Source organism: Lissotriton helveticus, chromosome 7, assembly GCF_964261635.1.
Source record: "Lissotriton helveticus chromosome 7, aLisHel1.1, whole genome shotgun sequence".
Classification (NCBI taxonomy): domain Eukaryota; kingdom Metazoa; phylum Chordata; class Amphibia; order Caudata; family Salamandridae; genus Lissotriton; species Lissotriton helveticus.
Genome location: NC_136068.1, coordinates 165,965,640 through 165,988,546, shown reverse-complemented (window position 1 = coordinate 165,988,546; position 22,907 = coordinate 165,965,640). Strand labels below are relative to the sequence as shown.

General features: G+C 46.5%; 1 protein-coding gene across 1 annotated transcript in view; it reads left to right on the top strand.

Annotated features, from left to right (window-relative positions):
• ARFGEF2 (ARF guanine nucleotide exchange factor 2) overlaps positions 1–22,907 on the top strand; it is a 509,782-nt gene that overhangs the window by 254,275 nt on the left and 232,600 nt on the right. Inside the window, exon 19 of the mRNA XM_078651859.1 lies at positions 15,398–15,549. Within this exon, the coding sequence (XP_078507985.1) occupies positions 15,398–15,549 (152 nt within the window). The remainder of the gene's footprint in view (positions 1–15,397; positions 15,550–22,907) is intronic.

The following is a 22,907-nucleotide window of genomic DNA, read 5'->3' as shown; positions in this document are numbered from 1 at the left end:
ACAGCGTCTCTCCACAGCCCCTCTCGCATTCCTTTCCTTTGTTTTATTGCGCTACTCACACCAGTGTAGGCAGGGCTTTAAGTGGGATGAAAAAAAGTGGGGGGGGGGGGGGAGGGGGTCTTTCAAAGGGACGTGGCCTTGTAATTAAGGGCGTGGCTTAAAACATCTAAGCAAAAAAAAATTGCTTTGCATGGTGTACCGCCTGACTTGTATTTCGCTGTTTCTGTCACTGCATCCAGATATGATACAACAAGTAACATCATACCTACAACAAGTCAGGACTATTGGCTTTATCAGCGATAAATAAGCAGCGACTATGGCTTGTATAGTATATTGAAAAAACTTCCACTTAAAGCCCTGGTGGTGACACCACAACAATGTTGCTGCTCCTGAGTTTCAAAAATTAGAAGGGAAATCCAGAGAGAAAATGACTCTCTTTAAAGAATCTCCCTTCCCCTACAATGCTCACCTGGCATGACGTCATGCTGTTTTTTCTCCACTAGTGAGAAGTGAGAAGTGTGAGCATGTGCCTGCTGTCCGGTAAAGCAAGCATTTACAATGCAATAGGTCTTGCATTATTAAAGTTTGAGCTATTGGCATTGTAAATGTCAATGCCTTTTATTAATTTTTAAAACCTGCAATTGGTGCATAAACACGCACTTTGAATGTATAGTCCTTGCTTACGATGAGCAAGGCTGGCAGTAAAAGTCAATGCCAGCCTTGCTTCTCATGAGCATGGACTATAAGTACAAAGCGCTTGTATACTCACCGATGCAAATTAATAAAAGGCATTGTCATTTACAATGCCAATAGCTCAAACTTTAATAATGAGACCTATTGCATTGTAAATGCTTGTTTGTGATGCATCCACACTGATGTGCTTCTCCCTCCGCCCTTTCATTTCCCTCCCTCGTGTGCTGCTTTTCACCTCCACTGCCCACTCCGTTTGCTGACTGCCGCTCCACCTTAAAGAGAGAAAATAAAGCTCTTTTACACTTCTGCTTGTTTTTTTTTCTTAATTAACTGCTCATCTTGGGTCAGCAAAATGAAAAATAATTGCCACCTGAGTTACTGTGTATGCGTGCTTATTGGCTTTTCCTAAGTTTGTTTATACTGGAACCACTGCTCGCGTTGTTTACTTAGTGCACTCGACCTGACAGTAAAACCTCTGTATTAATAAATCGTCAATACAACTTTGTACAATTTATACATAAAGATATACACTTTGGTCAGAGCAGCACAAAACTCTTTCACTTATACTGTGGTACTGGAAATCAGCAGCTTGAGACATTGTGCTACAGGAGTTGGGCACACTTATCCAGGAAACAAAATAAATGTGAACATTTGTTTACCTTGACACAAAGCAATATGGTTGGTGCCATGGGCAATAGAAATTCCACTCCCCGGTCCATCATTTTACATTTATTTAGAGCGTTTTCTATAGCACGAATATGACCATCGAGGGTATCCGAGCGCTTTACAGTTAAATACATTAGGAAGGATACAAGAGGTAGAAAACAGAACACACAAAGTACAAAGTTAACAGTCTTGTAGAGCTGGGTGCCATCGAGAGCATTGGCAGCTGGGACTCAACCTTGCGAGGGTATCCTCAGTCTCCTTGGAAGCACCCATACTAAGGCAGAAATTTCTTAATCAATAACACTTTGACTTCCTTTTTGAAAAGGACAGTAGAAGGATTCAGTCTGACTTCGGGGGGGCAGGGAGTTCCAAATCCTGGGGCAATACCGGAGAAGGCTCGATTGTAGGTTTTTCTTTTCTTGAATTTTTGTGGTTTGAGCAGTAGAGTGCTGGCACTTCTAGAGGCTCTCGATCCAGCATGAGAGCTCCAGCTTTTGAGTGAGGTACATTGTAGTATTGAAGTGAATAGCTTTATGTGTCATGTATCTGAGCTTCATATGGGAGCCAGTTCAGTGATATAAGATCTGGTGAGATATGGTTGTATCTCTTAGCGCCTGTTAGGAGCCTTGCAGCAAAATTGAGAGCAGCCCTGAGAGGAGCAGTCTTCGATCTTGGAAGGCCGCAAAGGGTTGCGCTGCCATAGTGCAGCTTTGAGATCACGAAGGCTTGCACCGCAACCTTTAGGTCATGTGAAGGGAGAAAAGGTTTTATTTTATTAAGATGCTGAGTTGGATGTTCGCTCCTTTGGTGAGGTTACTAATGTGCTTCTGCATGTTCAGAATCTTGTCTAGCATTATTCCCAAAGAGGTTGCAGGATCAACGAAGGGGAGAGTCGACCTCGAATCTGGGGAAATGGGTTCGAGTCTTGGCAATGACGCCGAACATCCTGGGATTCTTGGCAAATCACATAATCTCCCTGTGCCTAACAAAAATTAATGTGTCATCATATAATGCAACTGGTGCTATTTAAAGTGCTCGGATACCCGATTCTGGTCCAGTTCTCGCTATATAAAACTTCGTAAAACAAACAAAAAACGATGTGTGGCGTACAGTTAAGAGCTGTTAACTGATTCATCCATTGTTTTATGACTGGGAATTGGTTGTGTGGTTAAATTAGGAGGTATTCCGTTTTGCGAGCATTGAGCTTCAAGTGGTTATGTGTTAACCATCTTTGTTTTTCCAGTAGGACTGAGTTGAGGGACCTGATGTCATCAGGGGAGGAGATCTTAAGGTAAAGTTGGTTATCATCGGCGTACATGTGATAGTGAATGCTGGTTGATGTCAAGATAACTGTTAAAGGCTCCATGAACAGGTTGAAGAGCCTGGGCGAGAGCCGAGAGCCTAGATCCCTGTGGAATCCACAGCCTGACTGGAGAGGGATGAGGTAGGAACTGGTTCACCTTGAAGCTTTGGGTTCTATTTTGGAGGAATGAGGAGAACCAATTTAGTACAGGCCCAGATAACCCCATCCTATGCTTCAGGAGGTCAATTAGGTTATCATGTTTAACAGTATCAAATGCTGACGAAAGGTCGAGGAGGCTCAGTAGGCAAGATTAGTTTTGATCAAGCAATCTTAGCGCATTATCTACAGTGTGGGGGTGAGCGGATTCTGTGCTATGACCCTGACGGAAACCGGATTGGAGTTGGTCCAAGAGTTGGAATTGATCAATGTGGTTACAGAGTTGGATATGCACACATTTCTCCAGGAGCTTTGAAAAAGGGTAAGTTAGAAATTGGTCGGAAGTTATGTAGGGCAGTGGGATCTGCGATGGTTTCTTTATAATAGGGGTAACTTGCCCAGATTTGAGGCAGTCCGGAATAGCACCTTGCAGCAGTGAAGCATTGACAATCTTAGTCCAAAGTGGGAGTATGGACGTTCTGATATCAGAGAAGAGGTTCGATGGCAGGGGGTCGTTGAAATGATTAGATGGTTCATAGTAGCCTGCTTTTTGCGTATAGTGCTTTCATCCGCGGTTTTGAATAAGCTCTGAGATGCATTGTTTTTGGGGCAGAGCTGTGCAGGCAGGGTGACATCTGACCAGGGAGAAAGGGGGGTGTTAGGCAGACTGATAGACTGGAGCGCTAAGGCTGACAGTAGTGCAGCTTCCATCTTAGTATTCTTATCCTAAAAGAAATCCTTTCCTCGCAGTGGCCCTCGGTGCAATGCGGAGAGGTTAGGTTGATTGTTTGCTTGGGACTCGATGAGTTCGAATAAGTTTTGGGGACTTTTTTGCTTGCTCTAATTAATTTCTAAAAAAAGGTGGCTTTCGAGCATCTGATGCGTTTGTTATAGATGCTTCTTAGGGATCTCAGATGGTTGAGATGTTCAAGGGTGGGAGAGGATCTCCAAATTCTTTCCGCAAGTCTTACATTCTGTCTTTCAGTGTTAAGACTGTCATTGTACCACGGTTTGGAGACTTTAGAGAATAATATTTTTAGCTGTAGCGGCGCCATTGAGTCTAGAACACTTGACATGAAGCGGTTATAGTGGGGCATAAGGTTATGGGCATCAGACATGTTCACAGGAGGGGGCAGCATGTTATCACAGAGAGCAGTCAGATCGTGCGAGTTGATGTTATGTAGACATCTTTTCCAGTTTCGGGGGTTCTTAGGCTGGACTCTATTGGCTCATACCAAGTCCAGGAAGAGGAAGGTGATGCAATGGTGGTCTGTCCAATGCCACGGGACAATAGATTCCAGTTGGATGGTATTTAGCTTACCAATGACAAGATCTAAGGTAGCTCCTTTAATATGCGTGGGGCTGTCACAAATTTGGATTTGCTTGAGGTCTAGTAGGAAGGATTTAAGGCTATCGACTGCCCCATCATTCATATTCCAGTGAAGGTTGAAATCTTCCAGTAAGATCTGAGTGCCATGAGGATCAGCATTAGCTGAGATAATGTCCATGATCTGTTCTGTGAAGGGAGGGTTGTCGCGTGGTGGGTGGTAGAACGTGTGCAATTTGCCTAAGTATTTGTTGCTACCAACCACCTCATTGCACAGGTATTCACAAGACGGCAGGAGATCGGATTGTAGTAGTTTGACTTTTAGATTGCTATGATGTATGCAAGCAAGGCCACCACCTTGACCACTTCTTCTATCCAGCCTGATTATATTGTAATTGGGAGGCACTACAATGTCCAGGATGGGAGCAGATGAGTCGTTTAGCGAGGTTTCAGTCAACATTACAAGTTCAAGGCCTTGAACAAGGTTGAGGTCAGCAATGTCAGCAGCATGTATTACTGCCGTTGAGGAGCACGCATTTAAGTTTTGGGTTGGTGTGAAGTGTGGTAGATAGTTTGGTGGTGACTCTCATGAGATTATTCTCATTTGAGGGTCTGGTGTTTAACCTATGTACCCTAAAAGGGTCTGAAGGGATTGCTTCAATTTGGTGCAAGTTTGTATTGTTGGGAGAATGTGTTGGATCATATGAGAGTAAGAGAGAATGGATATCCCTGTCAGACATTGAGGCTATAAATCTAGAGGGCCATGAAGGGTCGTTAAGATGGGGTGCGATTTCCCAACAGTGGGGCGATGACCTACGAGTTGAGTGAGAGGCAGGATACCTGGTGCTCCCCTTAGATGGGAGTGTGTAGATAAGGTGATTAGACAGTCGGGCAGCTTAATCTCAAATTAACTGACAGTTCCGAGGTGATATGCAATAGGCTTGGATCCTCTGCCTTAAGTTGTTGGAGGCAAAGAGAGATCTCATTTAGTCTAGCTTCCAATAAAGTATGGGAATGCAAGGCTAAGAGCACGGGACTCTACGGTGGGGGAGAACTTGTGGAAGAGGGGATCGAAAGGCCCGGCGGCGACTGTGTGTGCCAGGTGGGGAGGGAATCCAGTGCTTGGTGCTGGGAGCTCAGAGGGTTGGGAAGGTTAGGGGAAGAAGGGTTAGTCGAATATTGATCCAGAGAAGTCTGTGGAATCAGGCTAGGATTGAGGAGTGGGTTGGGGGAAGGAGTCATGGGAGTGACCGGGGGGGCGATGTTGTGATCTGTAAAGCTTAGGAAGTCAGAGCTAGCTATTCTAGAAGAGGGGCGAGCATGTAGACTAGAATGGTGTCTGTATTGAAGAGGCTCAGTCCGACCTGTAACTGACAGAGAATTGTTATTACTTGTGGTGGTAACTAAATGAGAATCAATCGGAGCTAAGGATGGGTCAAAAGAGGAGTCTAGGATGAAAGAGGGTGGCCTTTGAGGAGACTGGAGGACCTCAGGGGAACTGGCAGGGGGATGGGCGGATTTAATGTTAGCCACTGTATTCATGATAATGGGGAAACAATTGTCAAACACTGCTAGGTTGCGGTCTGAAGCTTGGATAAGGATGGTTCTGTTTTTGTAGAGGGAGATGGTGGCTTCTGCTCTATAAACCGGGAAGGGTGTAACCATCACTCTAAGACCATGTGGAGTCTTCAGGGAAGTGGAGATCTGGAGCAGTGAGTAGATGGCCTTCCTCCATTGCCCATTGGGAAGATTGACCTCCTGTAGTTTTCAGTTGAGTACGAGTCGTACTATTGGTTGTAAAAAAATTAATTAAATGAACGCAGAATTTCTATGGTGGTTGTGTACGGATTTGGTGTGCACCTTTTAAAACCAGGGGATGCAGAGAATAATTACTTGAAGAATGCTAAAGAATTAGTTTAATTAAGTTTGCAAATCCGGGAGCTACAGTGCCAGCCTGACTTCAGTTACTGGTAACATTCTTACAAAGAATTCTGGAATGCAGTGTTTGTGCACTCAGGTACACGGAACTAAGTAGGATTTATAGTTTATGCAGCCTATTACTGTTTAGCTTTAAGGTTAAACAAGGTCAGTTTCCAGGTTGGACTGGTTACATCAAGTGTAAGTCCCTGAACAGCTTTCAACATGTCGGGGAAATTCCATAGTAAAAGGAGTTTTCTGGGTCAGAAGACAGTCTTTCTGGTGTGGCAGTGCATGGTAGGTAGAAGGAATAATCCACAGTATGCTGTTGGATGAGACTATAATGTATGTAGAGGGCAGAGGCACAGTTGCAATTCTTTCAGCTGGAAAGTCTTTTTAAGGATACAGAAGGGCACTTAACTTAATGCTGATTTATAGAAAGTTCAGACTTCCTACTCAGAAGATTAACAGTGTATAAAATAGCACTTGGCTTACAGGCACCATATATCTAAAGCAGGTATTTTAATGTAAGTGCTGTACTAGCAACCTAGATTCAGTGTTTAAGCACTGGTGCAGTTTCCCCGAGTCATCCAGCTGGTTAGTAAGCAGGCTGGTAGCAGGACTAAAGTGCAGCATTCTGACAATAGGAGTAGGTTTGCTACTTACTTGGCAGTCATCAGGACCACAAATGTGGGAGCAGCACCTTGGGTGAGATCCTATGTGTTAAAACCCCCTCCAGAGGGCCACGGGGCAAGCGGGACCTACTGGGCCCAACCGTGGCATTTTACCCCTGGCCTACTATGGGTACTGACTAACTGGTCAGGTACCCCTTCAGCACTTAACTCTCTGTGGTAGCGCGGGTGGGGGCAGTCGAAGGGCACTCAATGGGAGCACGGGGTGATTCTGGGGTTGGAGGTAGGCACAGAGTTTTGAATTCAGGCTCACAACTAAAAATATGTTCAGTAGCAGCAACAAACGATTGCCCAGTCAAATACGTTCTTTATGACAAAATGAGTATTTATATTCGACCACAAAGTAAAATACTGCATGTACGAACACTACACACAGACCCTTGAGGTCAGGGCTTTGGGGTTTAATGACAGTCCCATGAGTCCCACTTCCCTATCACTAGCGGTAGTGGTTATCCCCATACATTATTAACATTAAGTTTGAGCCCCGCTAGCAGTCTGAGTCTCAGAAGTCCGACCCTGTTTGAAAAGTCCAAAGTGCTGAAGCTCTGTCTGGCTGACAAGTTCCTCTGGGGCCTTCTGGCCCTTCATCAGTTTTAACCGCTTCAAAAGGGATTGTCCGACCGGAGTATTTGAGAGCGTCTCTCTCTCAGATGCGGCGGCTGCCTGGTTTGGGTTTCACACATGCAGACATTGGTCTAGCGGGGCTTTGGCTGGGTGTCCTTTGCGCTTCTCCGATTCATTGGTAAGTTCCCTTTGATTTTCCCCACAAGGGGAGTATTTAAACAGCTTCTGATCCTTAGTTGGGGCTCTGGCATGTACAGGTCACCACAGCAGCCTCTCCTCGCAACAATGGCAACCACTAGGCTATGATCCTTGTCTTCCTTCAGTGGCCACCACATGCGCCCCTCACTCAGACGAAAACCCGATCGGCACAGCAGCATGTTCCTCTTCATGGTGGCCCCCCTGTCATACGGGGTCGCCTCCTTACACACAGGAGTCGGCCTAATCAGTGCAGCAGCTGTCTCTTCACACCTCTCCACATAGATGCACTCACCAGTGTCCCCCATTGGACCTAGCTCCCTCCAAACTCTTCCTCACATGAAACACTGATCTTGGCAAGCAGGCAGGTACTAATGCTCCAGGCTACAGGGGTAGCCTCAGCCCTCACCCAGCTGGGAGACTTGCAGGCCTAAGCCTCCACCTTTAGTCACAGGCAGAAGTCTTGCAGATCTTCCCTTCTCGCAACCTGTCTGACTACTTGACAGTTGACAATTTTGGGAGCCTCAAGCTTCCTTTATTATAGATCATTCCCAAACACCAAATGTGATTTAGGGCTTGAGTCTTAGAAGTTTGTGTGCTTAGTCTGTCACAACAGAAACAACTCCAAATCTGATATCCCAACAACACAGGCCATTGGATTGACCAGAGGTTCACACTTGGATGTCAGTACAGTGGTATGTGTATCAAAAAGTTACATCAGGGCTCCTGTCCTACTCTTTATGATTCTCTTCTCACTCCCATCTTCTTCCTGACATGTTCTCGGGCCCCTCTTCAGTGACTGCTCTCTGAATCAATGAGCACCTTTTGAAGTGTGCTGGAGAACCTGGCTCTCCTTCCTCCAGCGTGTGGCCTACCCGGCTCACAGAAATGAAGCAATCCACAAATTTGGCTTGATGGGGATTCCATTACCTTCAGTCAGCTCTGGGTCTCCCAAAATGGAACCCAGAATCTTCGATGTATTGTACCATCCACAGGCACACATACACCCAGCACATGCACAAAACCCGCTGCACAGTGCTAAATACTAGCTTGATGTAGGCAAAGGGTGAGTTAAGCATACTGCAGTGCAACTTTACAGGAGTGACCCTATAGGCCTTGCTCTAGAAAAACAGGTAAAAAGGACTGTAAAAAGGACTGATTACACCAACTGATCTCTACATGGTTTGCTGCAACCACTGTGCTTGAGCTGCTTAACTCCAGGCAAAGGCAGTAGCCTTTCACCACTATGAGGGTAGGACTTCGGGCACGCCTCTCGGTTCAACAAGGCTTCAATCTGCGAGACAGACCTATGTCATGGCACAACTACATGATCCGTTTTCGCCTATAACAACAAAAAGTGCCACCACGTTTCCAGATGTAATTGCAGCTGGGGCACTCGGGGCAGCTGTACAGTTCCATTACCTTGCAAGGGACTTTTGCATCCCAACACTGCATGTGCTGCAATACAACTGTACAGGCACCCAGTGGTACAGTCTACATTCCACACTCTCCCAGCTGAGTTATGGGAAAGAAAACAGTGTGTCTGAAACTCAATGTGATGATTGAGAATTGACAGCTCACACAAGAATACAAGAAAAGAGTGTCATATGCTTTGCCTCTTTCCTGCTTTTTGAACCCTTATTGCATTAATTTAATCATTAATTATTGTATTCTTTATCATTTATGCATATATATCAAAGTGCATTGTTTTGTTTGCGGTTTCATTTACATGCATTCTTGGTAAAATAATGTTTTGGTACAAGTTGTTAATGCACCAAAAGTTCCAAACGATGCTTATTCTTCCAATATGGTTTATTGAAAGAAACACAATAGGTTTAGATAAACCTGCAAGAGAATGCACAGGTTCCTTTACGGACCTTTCACATCACGAGTCACAAGGCCCATTTTTCTCATAAAAATGTGTACAATCAGTATTTAAAATCAGTACGCTGGCATTTTAGCTGAGAGAAGCATCAGAATTTTGAGGGCACATCGAAGTCTCAAACAGTCTGCCTGAAGATCACACAGTGGTGGGGGCGGTTTCTATCTGTCTCCTTCTACGGCGCAGTACGACATAACAATGATTGGCCTCCTTTCCCTGGGCAAGGCGGCTGACCAAGATCTATTAACTATTACCGAAAGGTCTGTGTGCTAGAGGCCACCAAAGAAATTGATTATTCTGACATTTGTGATACTGTAGACATTTGGGGGTGGGATTCTAATGAACATTGAGTCCATCGTTGACTTGATTTAATGATTACCATCTACCATGTTATCATTTTGCATAGTTTTTTCATGAATTATTTTGTCCTTTTCACAATTATTTTCATAACTGCAAAAACAGTTATTGATATAGTATGAACTAAAACCAGGCTTTAATATTTCATAAAACCTTTTTAAAAATAGTTTGGATTTCTTGTGTGTATCACTCTATTGGTGAAAGGTGTTCAGAACCCACTAACATACAATAATACTTCTGGATATCCCTGACAGGATTGGTTGTTGCTTGATACACATTACCTTCAGGTAAGTGGTGGGAGATGTGGGTTCTCAGCCCATTTGTCTTCTGAGCTGAAGGTGATAAGTTACTCCAAACCTGTTTTTGCCAAGGACCTCAGGAGGTATTATCTGAACCATATTAACAGGGGGACCTGTAAAGACATATCCGGAAAGGCATGTTCATTTCTGGGCGATAATTCAGAAAGGGTTAGGTAGTGGCTTGGCCACATCAGAGGTCACATCTTGCTAAAGCTCTGACCCAGGCTTCTCCAACAAGTAGCTCATGAGCTACTGGTAGCTCTCTAGCTACCTGCAAGTAGCTACCCAGTGTGCTGCCCAACTTGTTTGGCTAAACAATATATTTATACCAAAACTGAAAATTGTGTATTTGTGACTACAATGTGTGTATTTTAAGAACTCGTAAGGTGATGTTTGGAGAAATATGAATGATTTTCCAACATTTTTGTTTCTCTTGATATTTGAGTGATAAATGAATTGGCATTTGTGAGACTGGCTAATTTTGTTATGATTGCGTTGGTGCCACCGTTATGTCAGTTATGTATTAACTATGCAAAGACATTTCAAAGTGACAGTTTTTTTTAACATAACGGCTGGCAACCCTGTCTGATGCACCGAGGTGATCACTGCTGATAAATATGCATAGCATGGCCACTACTGTAATCTTGCTGAATATCGTCACTATTACAATGCTAATAATATTAGTAGCTCGGAATGATTTTCTTTGAACTTAAGTAACTCTTATTACAGAAAAGGTTTGAGACCCTCTGTAGGATGCTGGCTGTTTATATAGTCGACCACAAAGAGGCACACTGTGTAGAGAGTCCAGGCAAACCCAGTTGATTTTCAGAGGCAAAAATGATAACCCAAAATTCTCTATTTTGTGGTAGTGTGGGCGATCAGTTAGGCTTATCAGAGGTAGTGCAAAGCATTTGTTGACATAGACATAGCCATTAAATGAGGCACATACTCAAGAATAAATCAGAGACCGATTTAGAAAAACATGTCCTATTTTTATATAAATTTTGATACCAAAAAAATCATTGTAAAGTAAATACTTTTTTAAATATCGATTATAGAAGGTAAGTAAATGTTCACTTAAATGCGTCTTTACACTATGCTTGCCTATGGGAGAAAAGGAATCATACAGTTATTTGAGTTCCGTTTCTAGATGGCCCGTCAAGAATTAGGACTGTAGGGTGCCAAGGTCCAAAGTACCACCAGCAGTTTCTCATTACCTGCTGTCGGGCGTCCGGTTGTAGAGGTGCTGGTCAGGTTGGTAGCAGTACGCACTTTGCCGATAGAAAGGGGGGGGCACCTAGAAATAGGCTAAGAGGGCGACTTGGGGACAAGTCCAGGAGCTACCTTGATATGCTGTTCTCTTAGCCATCCTGCTTGGAGGAGGTGACAACACCTCTGGCCGGAGCAGGCATTGTTTCTGCCCTCAGAGAGCGTGGGCTCTCACCTGTAGGGGATCAGAAACCTGTCTGTGGTGGCAGGCTGGTCTACACCAGTCAGCCAGTTCACTAGTATTCGGTAGGTTTTCAGGGGGCACCACTAAGGTGCACTCTGGGTGCATGTATTAATAAATCCATCGCTGAAATAAGTGTGGGTGTATTAAAGCAAGATGTTTGATACTAAACATCTCTGGTTTCAGTGAAGCCATCATGTAGCTGGGGAACTCGTAAACACCAGTGTCCAGCACATATTCAATCAATCAATCAATCAAGAACTTGTAGAGCACACTACTTAACCGTGAGGGTCTCAAGATGCTGGGGGAAAAGGGGGGGGGGCGCTACTGGTCGAACAGCCAGGTCTTGAGTAGCCTCCTGAAGGTCAGCAGGTCTTGGGTCTGTCGTAGGCTCAGTATGAGGGTGTTCCAGGTCTTGGTGGCGAGGTGGGAGAAGGATCTGTCGCCAGTGGTTGTTTTTCGGATGCGAGGGACGGTGGCGAGGGCGTGGTCGGCGGAGTGGAGCTGGCAGTTGGGGATGTAGAAGAAAAGTCGTCTGTTCAGGTAGGCTGGGCCGGTCTTGTGGAGTGCCTTGTGTGCGTGCATGAGGAGCTTGAAGGAAATCCTCTTGTTGATGGGGAGCCAGTGCAGGTTTCTCAGGTGGGGGGTGATGTGGCTGTGGCCTGGTACGTTGAGGATCAGGCGTGCAGAGGCGTTTTGAATGCGTTGCAGTTGTTTGATGAGTTTGGCCGGGGCTCCTGCATAGAGGGCGTTTCCATAGTCTAGTCTGCTACTAACGAGCGCCTGGGTGACTGTTCTTCTTGTATCTGTCGGGATCCACCTGTAGATCCTTCGGAGCATGCGGAGGGTGTTGAAGCAGGAGGAGGAGACTGCATTGACTTGCTTGGTCATGGAGATTGTTGAGTCGAGGTTGACTCCCAGGTTGCGTGCGTGGTCAGTGGGTGTTGGGGCTGCCCCCAGTGCCGTGGGCCACTAGGAGTCGTCCCAGGCTGAAGGGTTGGAGCCGAGGATGAGGACCTCCGTCTTGTCCGTGTTCAGCTTCAGTCGGCTGATCTTCATCCAGTCAGCGACGCCCTTCATTCCTTTGTGGAGGTTGGATTTGGCGGGATCCTTGGTGAGGGAGAGGATCAGTTGAGTGTCGTCGGCGTAGGAGTTTGTTGAGGTCGTGTTGTCGGGCGACTTGTGCGAGCGGGCCATGTAGATGTTGCACAGTGTCGGGCTGAGGGATGATCCCTGGGGTACGCTGCAGATGATCTTGGAGGCTTCGGATTGGAATGGGGGAGGCGGATGCTCTGGGTTCTGCCGGAGAGGAAGGAGGTGGTCCATTCCAGGGCCTTGTGTCGGATCCCTGCGTCATGGAGGCGTGTGCGTAGTGAGCGGTGGCAGACAGTGTCGAAGGCGACGGAGAGTTCTATGAGGATGAGGGCCGTTGTCCAGCAGGGTCCTGATGTCGTCGGTTGTGGCGATGAGGGCAGTCTGAAAAATGACTTCGCTGTCAAACTTGTAATATCTAAGAATTGACTTCAGAGGGGCATATCTGCTCATGCAGATGTGTCAACGCATGTAGTATAGTTCACCATGACTTAGGGCTGTAAGGCCTGCTGTAAGGGTGACTTCCCTATACTGCATGCAGTATCTGCAGGCATGGCACACTGGAGGTGTGCCATGTTGTGTCATCACTTTTCTCTGCTCCATGGCATGGAGCCTGCAATGGCAGTTTGCATGTTGGTGCTGAGGGGTCCCTTAGGGTGGCATAATACATTCTGCAGCCGTTAGAGACCCTCTTTAGCCTCCTTGCCCTAGGTACCAGGGATACCACTTACTAGGAACTCACAAGGGGTGCTAAAGGTATTGCCAATTGGGTAAACAATTGCAGATTTTTAGGGAAAGAGTTCTGGCACTGGAGACCTTGATAGCAGGAACCCAGTGTGCTTTCTGTCAAAATTGCATCCAACAGCAGGCAATAAGTCAGAAAGGGACACTTTCTTACACCCTCCTACTCTGACCCTTACTGCCAGTGATCTGCAGTGCATCCTGGTTTTACAACCACATCAAACCTACAACACTTAAAGACTAGCAAGGATGGTACGTGCTAGTGACTGACTGGAGTCCCCTTTGAGCGATGTCCAGTGTTTACCCACCCCCTACCATGGTGATGCGCATCTTGGGTGGTCTCAGCAATGTGTTTCAGCGGTTGATGGTAATTGCGTTTGACTTCAATGCGACAATGGATAGAAAGCTTGACCATCGCAAAACACAGGCTGCTGGACTGCACAGACAAACCTCCATCTCTTAGTGGGCAACATCTTTTGGGCTGTGTGACACTTGGCAATGCTGGCACATGTTTGAGAAGGCAGACAGTTATTTCTCTGCATCCCATGGGTTGAATGATTGTGCAGACCTCTACGGAAGTGGAAAACTCTGTCATTAACCTCTTGAGATTGGTATTCCTGTGCTAAATAATTGCATTCCTGAAGTTTGTTTACGACATACAAAAGTACAGTGTGGAGGGATTTGAAATGGTAAGCATGTGCCTGTATTATTGCGTGGACTAGCTGAACTTGCAGAACAATTGGCTATTCAAATATAGAGACAACCTTGAAGTTTGTCTGAAACGTGCCTCAAGCAACTAATTTAGCCTTCGTGAACTTGTATACATATCTTTTCACTCCTTCACATCACCAAAAATGCCATGAACTGTTGGCATAAATACTTATGCCGGATATGGTGGACTGACGCATGAGACTCAATTGTGGCACAGAACATGGCTGGCTCATTTATCTAGTCTGATGAGCGTCATGACCTGGGAACATATGAGAATTTTGAAATGTATCAATGTATGGCACAAGAACCACATGAAGCCATTCACACAACTAAGTGAGGAATCTGCATTTCCTTAATCCTAGTTTTGGAAATAATACAACTCCGACACACCTCAAATGCGTACTCGATAGACTTAAAAGCTCTGCCTGAATAGAACCTTGGATAAGAATTGCCTAGTTGGTCTCACATTTACTACAGTTTTCCTTCTAATTTCCCAGACCGTTTTATGAAATTGTGCTCTCAATTGGAATAATCTTTAGGGCAACTAAACGAATGAAAGTTGATGGAACTAAAAAAGGTGCACCAAAAAGTGGCTGCATTACCTTGTTGCACCATGGGCAATTCATATCCCCCCCATAGAGTACACTATACCTCAAACCTTCTGTAGTAAATAGGCTGAACTTGCTCCCCTGGTTGCCTCAACTTAAATGTCAAATGAACAGGGAGATTTTTGAATGTCATCTGGGGCTGCAGCGTGATCAGCAGATACTGGTGGAGGGTTGCAGGAACTCCCATGGTAGTATTGAGGTGGCACAGAGCTATGTCTCCTATGATAGAAATTCTGGGCATCATGGAATACATGGGTGGTTCACATTGAGCAAGATCATTGATGGAAATGTCATTCCTTCTGGCTAAAAGGGACATTTCCCAGCACTGTAGATCCAACTGGACATCTCCAATCAATGAGCGGCTGAATGGAATAGACAGATGCGCTCAAATAGGGGAGTCTATATACCAAGAGAAAGGGTGTCCACACAAACACAAGAAAATATTGGAACCCTAGAGGTAGCATTGCCACATAATCATACTATGAATTCTAATATGTGCTATATCCTGTACTTGGACCTTTTTACCTTTCTGCCACACTTTGCACTACCTAGCACTGTATGCATTTGTCTTTTTATTATATGTTTTATGGTACTGTCTCTTCCCTGCCTATCGAAAAACTCAAGAAAAACTATTCATAAAAAATTCTGAACAAGTTACCTCTATCATAAAAAGCATTGACTTAATTTCTGACCCTATTAACACTTCTTTGATAATAACAAATAAACATGCTTTTTTTGTTATAGGTGTTCCCACTGAGAAGCAGAGAAGGCTGTTGTACAATATGGAGATGGAACAAATGGCTAAAACTGCAAAAGCCTTAATGGAAGCAGTAAGCCATGCAAAGGCTTCGTTTACTAGCGCAACTCACCTTGATCACGTCAGACCCATGTTCAAAGTGAGTTCAAAATACACCTGTAATTTGTTTTTGTCGAATCTTAGTGGTAAATGCAGTATTTTTCTTTGCAGAAATACTAACAAGGAGTATTTTATTTTCGCAAAATAGTTTTTTTTCATAAAGCTTTATCGTTTTATCATTGATAGTAAAGCAATAACGGTTCCATTAAAAGAAGCTTAGATGACTCATTCAAGAAGAAAATCTGAATAAAAATGTACATTAAAGTTCTTAAAAAACAAGAGTACCTGTCAGTCGAGTGACGCCGAGGTGCTTAGACTCACGCTGGATAAGGTGCACAGAAAAAACAAATAAGTCAAGGACTAATAATTGAATTGACTATCAACAATTGCTGTTTTGAGTCCTATCAGACCACCCAACTGGCGGAGCCTCATCATGTAGGACACTCAAACCATGGTCAGTCTGCAAACGCCCAGATGTATTTTGGCAATGCATGACTTAGTCATGGTCTGAACACCGCAAATGTTAATACAAGAGGTGGTACTGATAAGTGCAGTGCAAAAAAATATATATCAAGTGAAGTGAATAAAATGGCTGTCAAGGCAAACAAAGACCTTTATTAGTGATTGCCTGGACGTCAGATTAAAAATAGTGTAATGACAGTGTAAAATAATCACTGTCCAGCTTGCTTGGTGGAAAACAAAAATCAGGCCAACATGTTTCTGCCTTAATGTGTAAGTTCACTGGCATTCATCAGGGCCAAGCTCTCATATGCTACTGCAATTACACTAACAAATGTGTTGAAATGAAGTAAAGAGAATTAATAAAAAAAAACATATTACAGGTAGAATAAGAGTGGTCGAGCACGACCATCCTACCGCATCTTCTTAATCTGCTCAGTGGATGCGATTGGTCTTCCCTGTGATAGAAGTCAAAAGAAGCGGAAAACCATGTAGAAAATGTAAACACGTGATGCTTGTTAAGACAAGAACGAAATTTTATAACTTAAGTATAAAGTACCACGTGTTATTACTGTGCAAAACCAGCGATCATTAAAGCGAACTCAGTCAGATCCATCACTAGATTATGATGTTCATTAGAGAGGTGCGTAATATAACGTCACCAACAGTTATTCTGTACATTGTTTCAGGAACTTATATATAGCACTTACCCATCAATCTGTGGGAAGTAAGCCTCACCTCACCCGGCAACTGCTCGGAAGGATAAGGCCCCGCTCTAGACATATAAATAAAGACAGTTCCTTGGTTAGATCACTGTCAAGGATTTAGTACTTTGTACTGTCTACCTAACCCAATAATTTTCTAAACTGCCCACACTTGGGCGCTCACCACGATGAGCCAGATGTAAACATTCGACGACTAGCAAATATCACAACCTTTATGCATATCACAAAATGGTGCTACCTGCTGTAAAGTAGCTCAGTTCTTTGTCTCTACTGAACAACTGTGCAGTATTCCCAATGAAAAAACGAGGGAAATAACCCCCGTCCTAGCAAGCATGTCTCTGGTCATAGCTGGCATAGTTAAGACGGTGTCCTTATTGCCAGACCAAAGCTACATGCTGAAAGTCATCTAACCTCTACAATCCCAACTTACCTGTCCGTCGGTACCTCACGGCGGGTTCACGAGCCGAAGGGGAGGCACCGACGGACCGGTTGGGATCCGTTTTATACTAGCACTAAGTGACTAAGCTTATGTAAATGATCTCAATTTTGTGACAAAGGGCAAATTCTGAATGTGCAGATTGTGGCAAATTATGTCGAAATGTTGTAAATCCATACAGGCTACAGTGACAAAATTGCATAAAGCCACTATCAACAATTTATCAATCTAAGGTAAACCGAAACATTGTTATTCCAATCCGTACTCATCACTGGCTGGATGTAGAAGAAACGAGGCGTGGGCGGTAAATTCCATTCCGCTCTCGTAATTTGAGTAATTTCGCATTCCGCAGAAAATGCGGTATTGCCCAAAATTCCGCGATCCGCTGCTTCGCAGAATTTTTTGCTTGTTTGCGCTTTCAAAAAGTGTTTGCGAGATATTTCTCCCCGAGCACGCAAACAGCGTTCTCGAACAGGAAAAAAGTATCTCGAACGGGTGGAACAAGCAATTTGGCGTGTTCGCAGAACTTTTGCTTGCTCGCAAAGATTTTTTACTGTTTCTCGGAGCTTTGCGTAGTGCGACTACGTAAATTCCGCCCACCCCTAGCAAGAAACCAAGTTTTTCATGTTAACTAATCCATAATAGACGTGTACTATATAAAAAAAAAAAATGTTAAGGGTAACAAGTAATAACTTCCCCTATTGCCATTTCAAGCTTTTGGTGACATTAGCAAACCACTCTGCCTTCGGCCTTGACATTTTATAATGTCACCGAAGCACTTGATGGCATTTTGCACCTTATTACACAGTTACCTTTCTGTCGCGCTATACATATACATATCAAATCTCAGTTCATCAACTTTTGAAATACATTTCTACCCACCATATCTGTATGAAGCTTTCTACATAAGCATGTTAGCTAAAGTCTTGCAAAGTCTGCAGTGTTGCTGGTGACTTATACTTGTGTCTTCAGTATCAAGGGTAGACATTGAGAAATCATTATATTCATTTGGATTCAATGATTGTGTGTCTTGTTACAGTTGAATCTAGATCTGTTAATTGGTTTTCCAAACGAACCTGAAATATAGCACTGTAGATAGCATAATGTTCCTATTGTCTGAAATTAGTCCCAATCCTCCACCACCATGAGTCATGGTTAAAGGATGGATGTAAGTAAAAAACAATGCTATATAGAGGAAAGATTAGGAGAAATAATTGAAACTTTCAGTATTTAAGTTTGTTGTTTTTCCTTTCAATAAGAGCCATGTCTTCATGTGCCCTAATCTAGCGCAGCAAAACTAAAGGGGATGATGGACGGAGTGTTGAACATTGCAAGCACTCACCCCCAGTCAACTGATCTGGGTTTAATCCATCATCATTTTTTAGCCCACTTGGCCACCCCAGTTCAGACATGGCCATATGCAAATCAGTCTGACCCTGCGCCTCATGGGAACAGTCCAGCCCAAACTGCCAAGCCGTGTCTTCCCTGGACCAGAAACAAGCATCCTGGACCAGTTTCAGGCTCACAGCCCTCATCAGTCAGGCTATCTTGAATCCATTGGCAAAGTGAGCAAGAGACCCACATCTGTGCGATGCCTTTGGTCTTTAAAATGTGTACCTACTCTTCGCGGCAAATGTCCGTGACGGACCTACATCCTGTATGTGTGTGGTGTTTGGGCGAACACCACGACTCAACAGATTGCGACGGCTGCCAACACCTCAAGCAGAAGTCCCGGCGGGAGCGCCGGATAAAGCTTCTTTCGGCTCACCTGTCCCGGTCGGAGTCATCTCGTCCCCTGGCCTCCTCGTCGCTGGCAGGCCCCTCTGGTTTCCAGTTGCGCCGTCGATCGCTCTCTCGGGCCTGGAGACGTCGTTCGCCCCTTATGAGTAAGTCGTGGCGCATGTCAACCAGGTCCTCGACCTCACTTTAATCTGTTGAAGGGGGCAGGGGTTCCCGGAACCCTCCGGACGTGCGCCCCCAACAGTCTCTCCTCCCCTATCCACCCTATCCGGGCGCGGGGGAGACTCGGACCCAGATGGAGGACTATGCTGCGGCTCTTCAAGGCTTCCTTGGGTCCTCTACTGTCCCTGGGGCGTCCTCGGGCCTCTGCTACTTACGGGGTCCCCGACGGACTCGCCGATGGGTTCGCCCCTAGTGCCACATGTGCCCTTGCACTCGAGGGACGAAGGAGATATGGTGTCGTCAGGGTGCGGCCCGGCTGGGTCCCCCTCTACAACCCAACCCATAGCACCCCTGCAGCACTGCATAGTCCTGTGTGGGCTCCCTGTGGCGTCGCTGGTGGTTGCTGGTGCGCAAAGCCTTGCTTCGAGCACACCTCTGCCTTCCAGGCAGACGGCCGCCTGTCCGGAGCTGGGGTCGGCGCTGTTCCGGTGCCGTAATACCCGCCTCCGCCATCCCCTTCTTCGGAAACAAAGTTTGTTGTGGTGGACGTGGAATCGGCACCGGATGGAGCAGAGTCTGCGCCGGACGAGGCACGATCGGTGCCGACCGAAGTCGTTATGGTGCTGCATCAACGCCGGCTGGTTGACTCTTCTCCAGAAGCTTCTGGAGAGAGTTTGGCTTCACCTTCACGTCCGGCGATGCCGGATATATCCTTGCCTGTGCTCCCCATAGAATTTGTGGACTCCTCAGGAGCCCCTGGACCCGGCAGGCTACCCGCCTCCTCAGGACCCCATACGTTAATGGGGCTCCCTTCTTTTGGGCATTGGTCGCACCGTCAGTGTCTTGGAAGGCTTAGTTTACAGCCCTCACCTACAGATGAGTTGCTGTCCCCTCCTCGGAGGGCTATCTATGCCGGTGCGGCTTTTCTAAGAGTTGTCTCCTTGGCCACTCGTGTTCTGAATATGCAGCCCTCTTCAGTCCCCTTGTCCGTGGACTCTCTGCTTGATGTCCTTCACCGTGGGTTGGGGAATGTGGAGCCGCCTCTCCATTTTGAAGCTTCTCTTTGACACCCTTTTGGGCACCTGGGTTCGACCAGCGTCCGGTGATCCGGTGGCTCGTTCTGTCTTGCACAGCCACCGTCCTGCTCCACATGATCCAGTTTGCTTATTTGTCCACCTTGACATGCAGGGGTTTGTTTTGCAAACTGCCTTCCCTTCCTTGCCTCAGTTAATGCCTCCTCCCTCCTGGGAGTCCAGATGGCTTGAGTTGTGTGGTTGTAACATCTTCGCCTCCACTAGTGCTGCCCTACAGTCACTAAATACAGTGTGTGTCTGCTAACCTCTGCCCTGTGGGACTCTGCAGAGTCTCTGCTTTCCGCCAACTCTGAAGGCGCTCGTGTTGACCTCCTTCATCTTCTCCAGGATGGCAGTGACCTTGTTGAATTTACGATCCGCTCAGCCTTGGATACTGCTGATTCCTTAGGCCGGGCTATGGCTGGTTCGGTTGCCTTGCGGCGCCATGCTTGGTTGCGGGATAGCGTCTTCCCGGAGAATATCCGGGAGCAACTTGTTGATCTACCCTTTAATGAGGTTCTGTTGTTTGATGCCCACGCCAAATCGGCTGTTCAGCGCCTCCTTGCGGGCTTTCGCCCTCCCCCTTAAGCATGTATTTCTCAGGTGCATGTTCTGGCGGTGGTAACCCTTTCATTTAGCATCCTTTAGATGCATCATGCATTTTAAGCTGGCAGTAAGCCTCAGGTCTTCATGTTTTCCCCAATCTTTGGTTGGTGTCCACATAGTGCGCCATTAAGCTGAGAGTGGTCCTTCTTCCTCCTTCGTTCAGGACTCTTTTGTTCTGGTATATGGCTGGTGCCGTTTCTACATCTCTTGCTTATACGGGTATGGTGTAGCACCATTCTGGCATTTTTGGGACACCTTGCCTCCCATTATCTTTTGCTCTTCCGAGCTAATTGGTTTGTCTGACTATCCCGACACAGCTGTAGTGTAGTTCCTATATTCCCAATAGGCTCTGCGCATTGGAATAATATATTCAGCAGTGTAGACGTAGGACTGAGGTCGACTAGGTCTCTACTGACTATATTAGACTTAAGGTTTGCCAGCTAGCTCAGAGGTCACTAGAAACTTTCTCGAGTAAATCAATCAATCAATCAATCAATCAGGAGTTTGTTAAAGTGCGACTACTCACCCGTAAGGGTCTCAAGGCGCTAGGGGTGGGGGGGGGGGTTGGGGGGGGGTGCAGGTTCCATTCCATCAAGGAGGGGGTCTGTCGAAGAGCCAGGTTTTGAGGTTTCTTGCGAAGATGGGGAGCGATGTTGTCTGTCTGAGGTGGAGCGGAAGGGCGTTCCATGCTTTGGCCGCGAGGAAGGAGAAGGAGCGGCCTCCCGATCTGGTCTTTCTGGTGCGGGGGACCACAGCGTAGGAAAGCTGGGCTGATCGTAGGGTCCTTTGGGGTGCGTGGAATTTGAGTCGACTGTTCAGGTATGCTGGTCCGGTGCCGTGGAGGGCCTTGTGTGCGTGGGTGAGCATCTTAAAGGTGATTCTCGCCTCGACGGGGAGCCAGTGGAGTGTGCGCAGGTGCTGGGAGATGTGGCAGTGTTTTGGCAGGTTGAGGACCAGTCTTGCGGCGGCGTTCTGGATGTTCTGTAGCTTGCGGATGAGGTTTTTGTTTATTCCGGCGTAGAGTGCGTTGCCGTAGTCGAGTCTGCTGGTGACCAGGGCGTGAGTGACAGTCTTTCGGTGTTCGAGGGGGATCCATTTGAAGGTCTTACGAAGGAGGCGGAGGGTGTGGAAGCAGGAAGATGAGACAGAGTTGATCTGGCGGTCCATTTTGAGCTCGGAGTCCAGGATGATTCCCAGGTTGCGTGCGTGGTCTGTGGGGGTTGGCGGGTTTCCGAGGGCGGTGGGCCACCAGGTGTCACTCCAGGCGTCGGGGTTTGGGCCCATGATGAGTACTTCTGTTTTGTTGGTGTTTAGTTGTAGGCAGCTGTTTTTCATCCATTTGGCGACGGCTTCCATGCCTTCTCGAAAGTTGCGTCTGGCGGTGTTGGGCTCGTTGGATAGGGAGAGGATGAGCTGGGTGTCGTCTGCATATGACACGATGTTGAGTCCGTAGGTTCTGACGATGGGGGCAAGTGGAGCCATGTAGACGTTGAAGAGCGTCGGGCTGAGGGAGGAGCCCTGGGGGACTCCGCAGGTGATAGGTGTGGGGTCCGAGAGGAAAGGGGGGAGTCTGACACGCTGCGTCCTGCTGGAGAGGAAGGAGCAGATCCAGTCGAGGGCCTTGTCCTGGATTCCTGCATCGTAGAGTCTGCGTATTAGGGTGCGGTGGGAGACTGTGTCGAACGCCGCTGATAGGTCGAGGAGGATGAGGGCTACTGTTTCTCCTTTGTCCAGTAAGGTGCGGATGTCGTCTGTTGCGGCGAGGAGGGCGGTTTCCGTACTGTGGTTTTTTCTGAAGCCGGATTGGGAGGAGTCGAGGATGTTGTGTTCTTCAATGAATGTGGCGAGTTGGCTGTTGATGGCTTTCTCGATGACTTTCGCTGGGAACGGGAGCAGGGAGATGGGTCTGTAGTTTTTGAGGTCGGTGGGGTCCGCTGAGGGTTTCTTTAGGAGGGGGTTGACCTCGGTGTGTTTCCAGTCGTCGGGAAATGAGGCGGTCGCCAAGGAGCAGTTGATGGTTTGGCGGAGCATGGGTGCGATGGTGTTGGCGGCTCTGTTGAAGATGTGGTGGGGGCAGGGGTCCGTGGGGGCCCCTGAGTGGATTGACTTCATTGTCTTCAGTGTGTCTTCAGTGTGTCTTCGGTGGTGAGGGCTGTCCAGTCATCAATCACTGGTATCCGGGTGTCGGGGGTGGTTG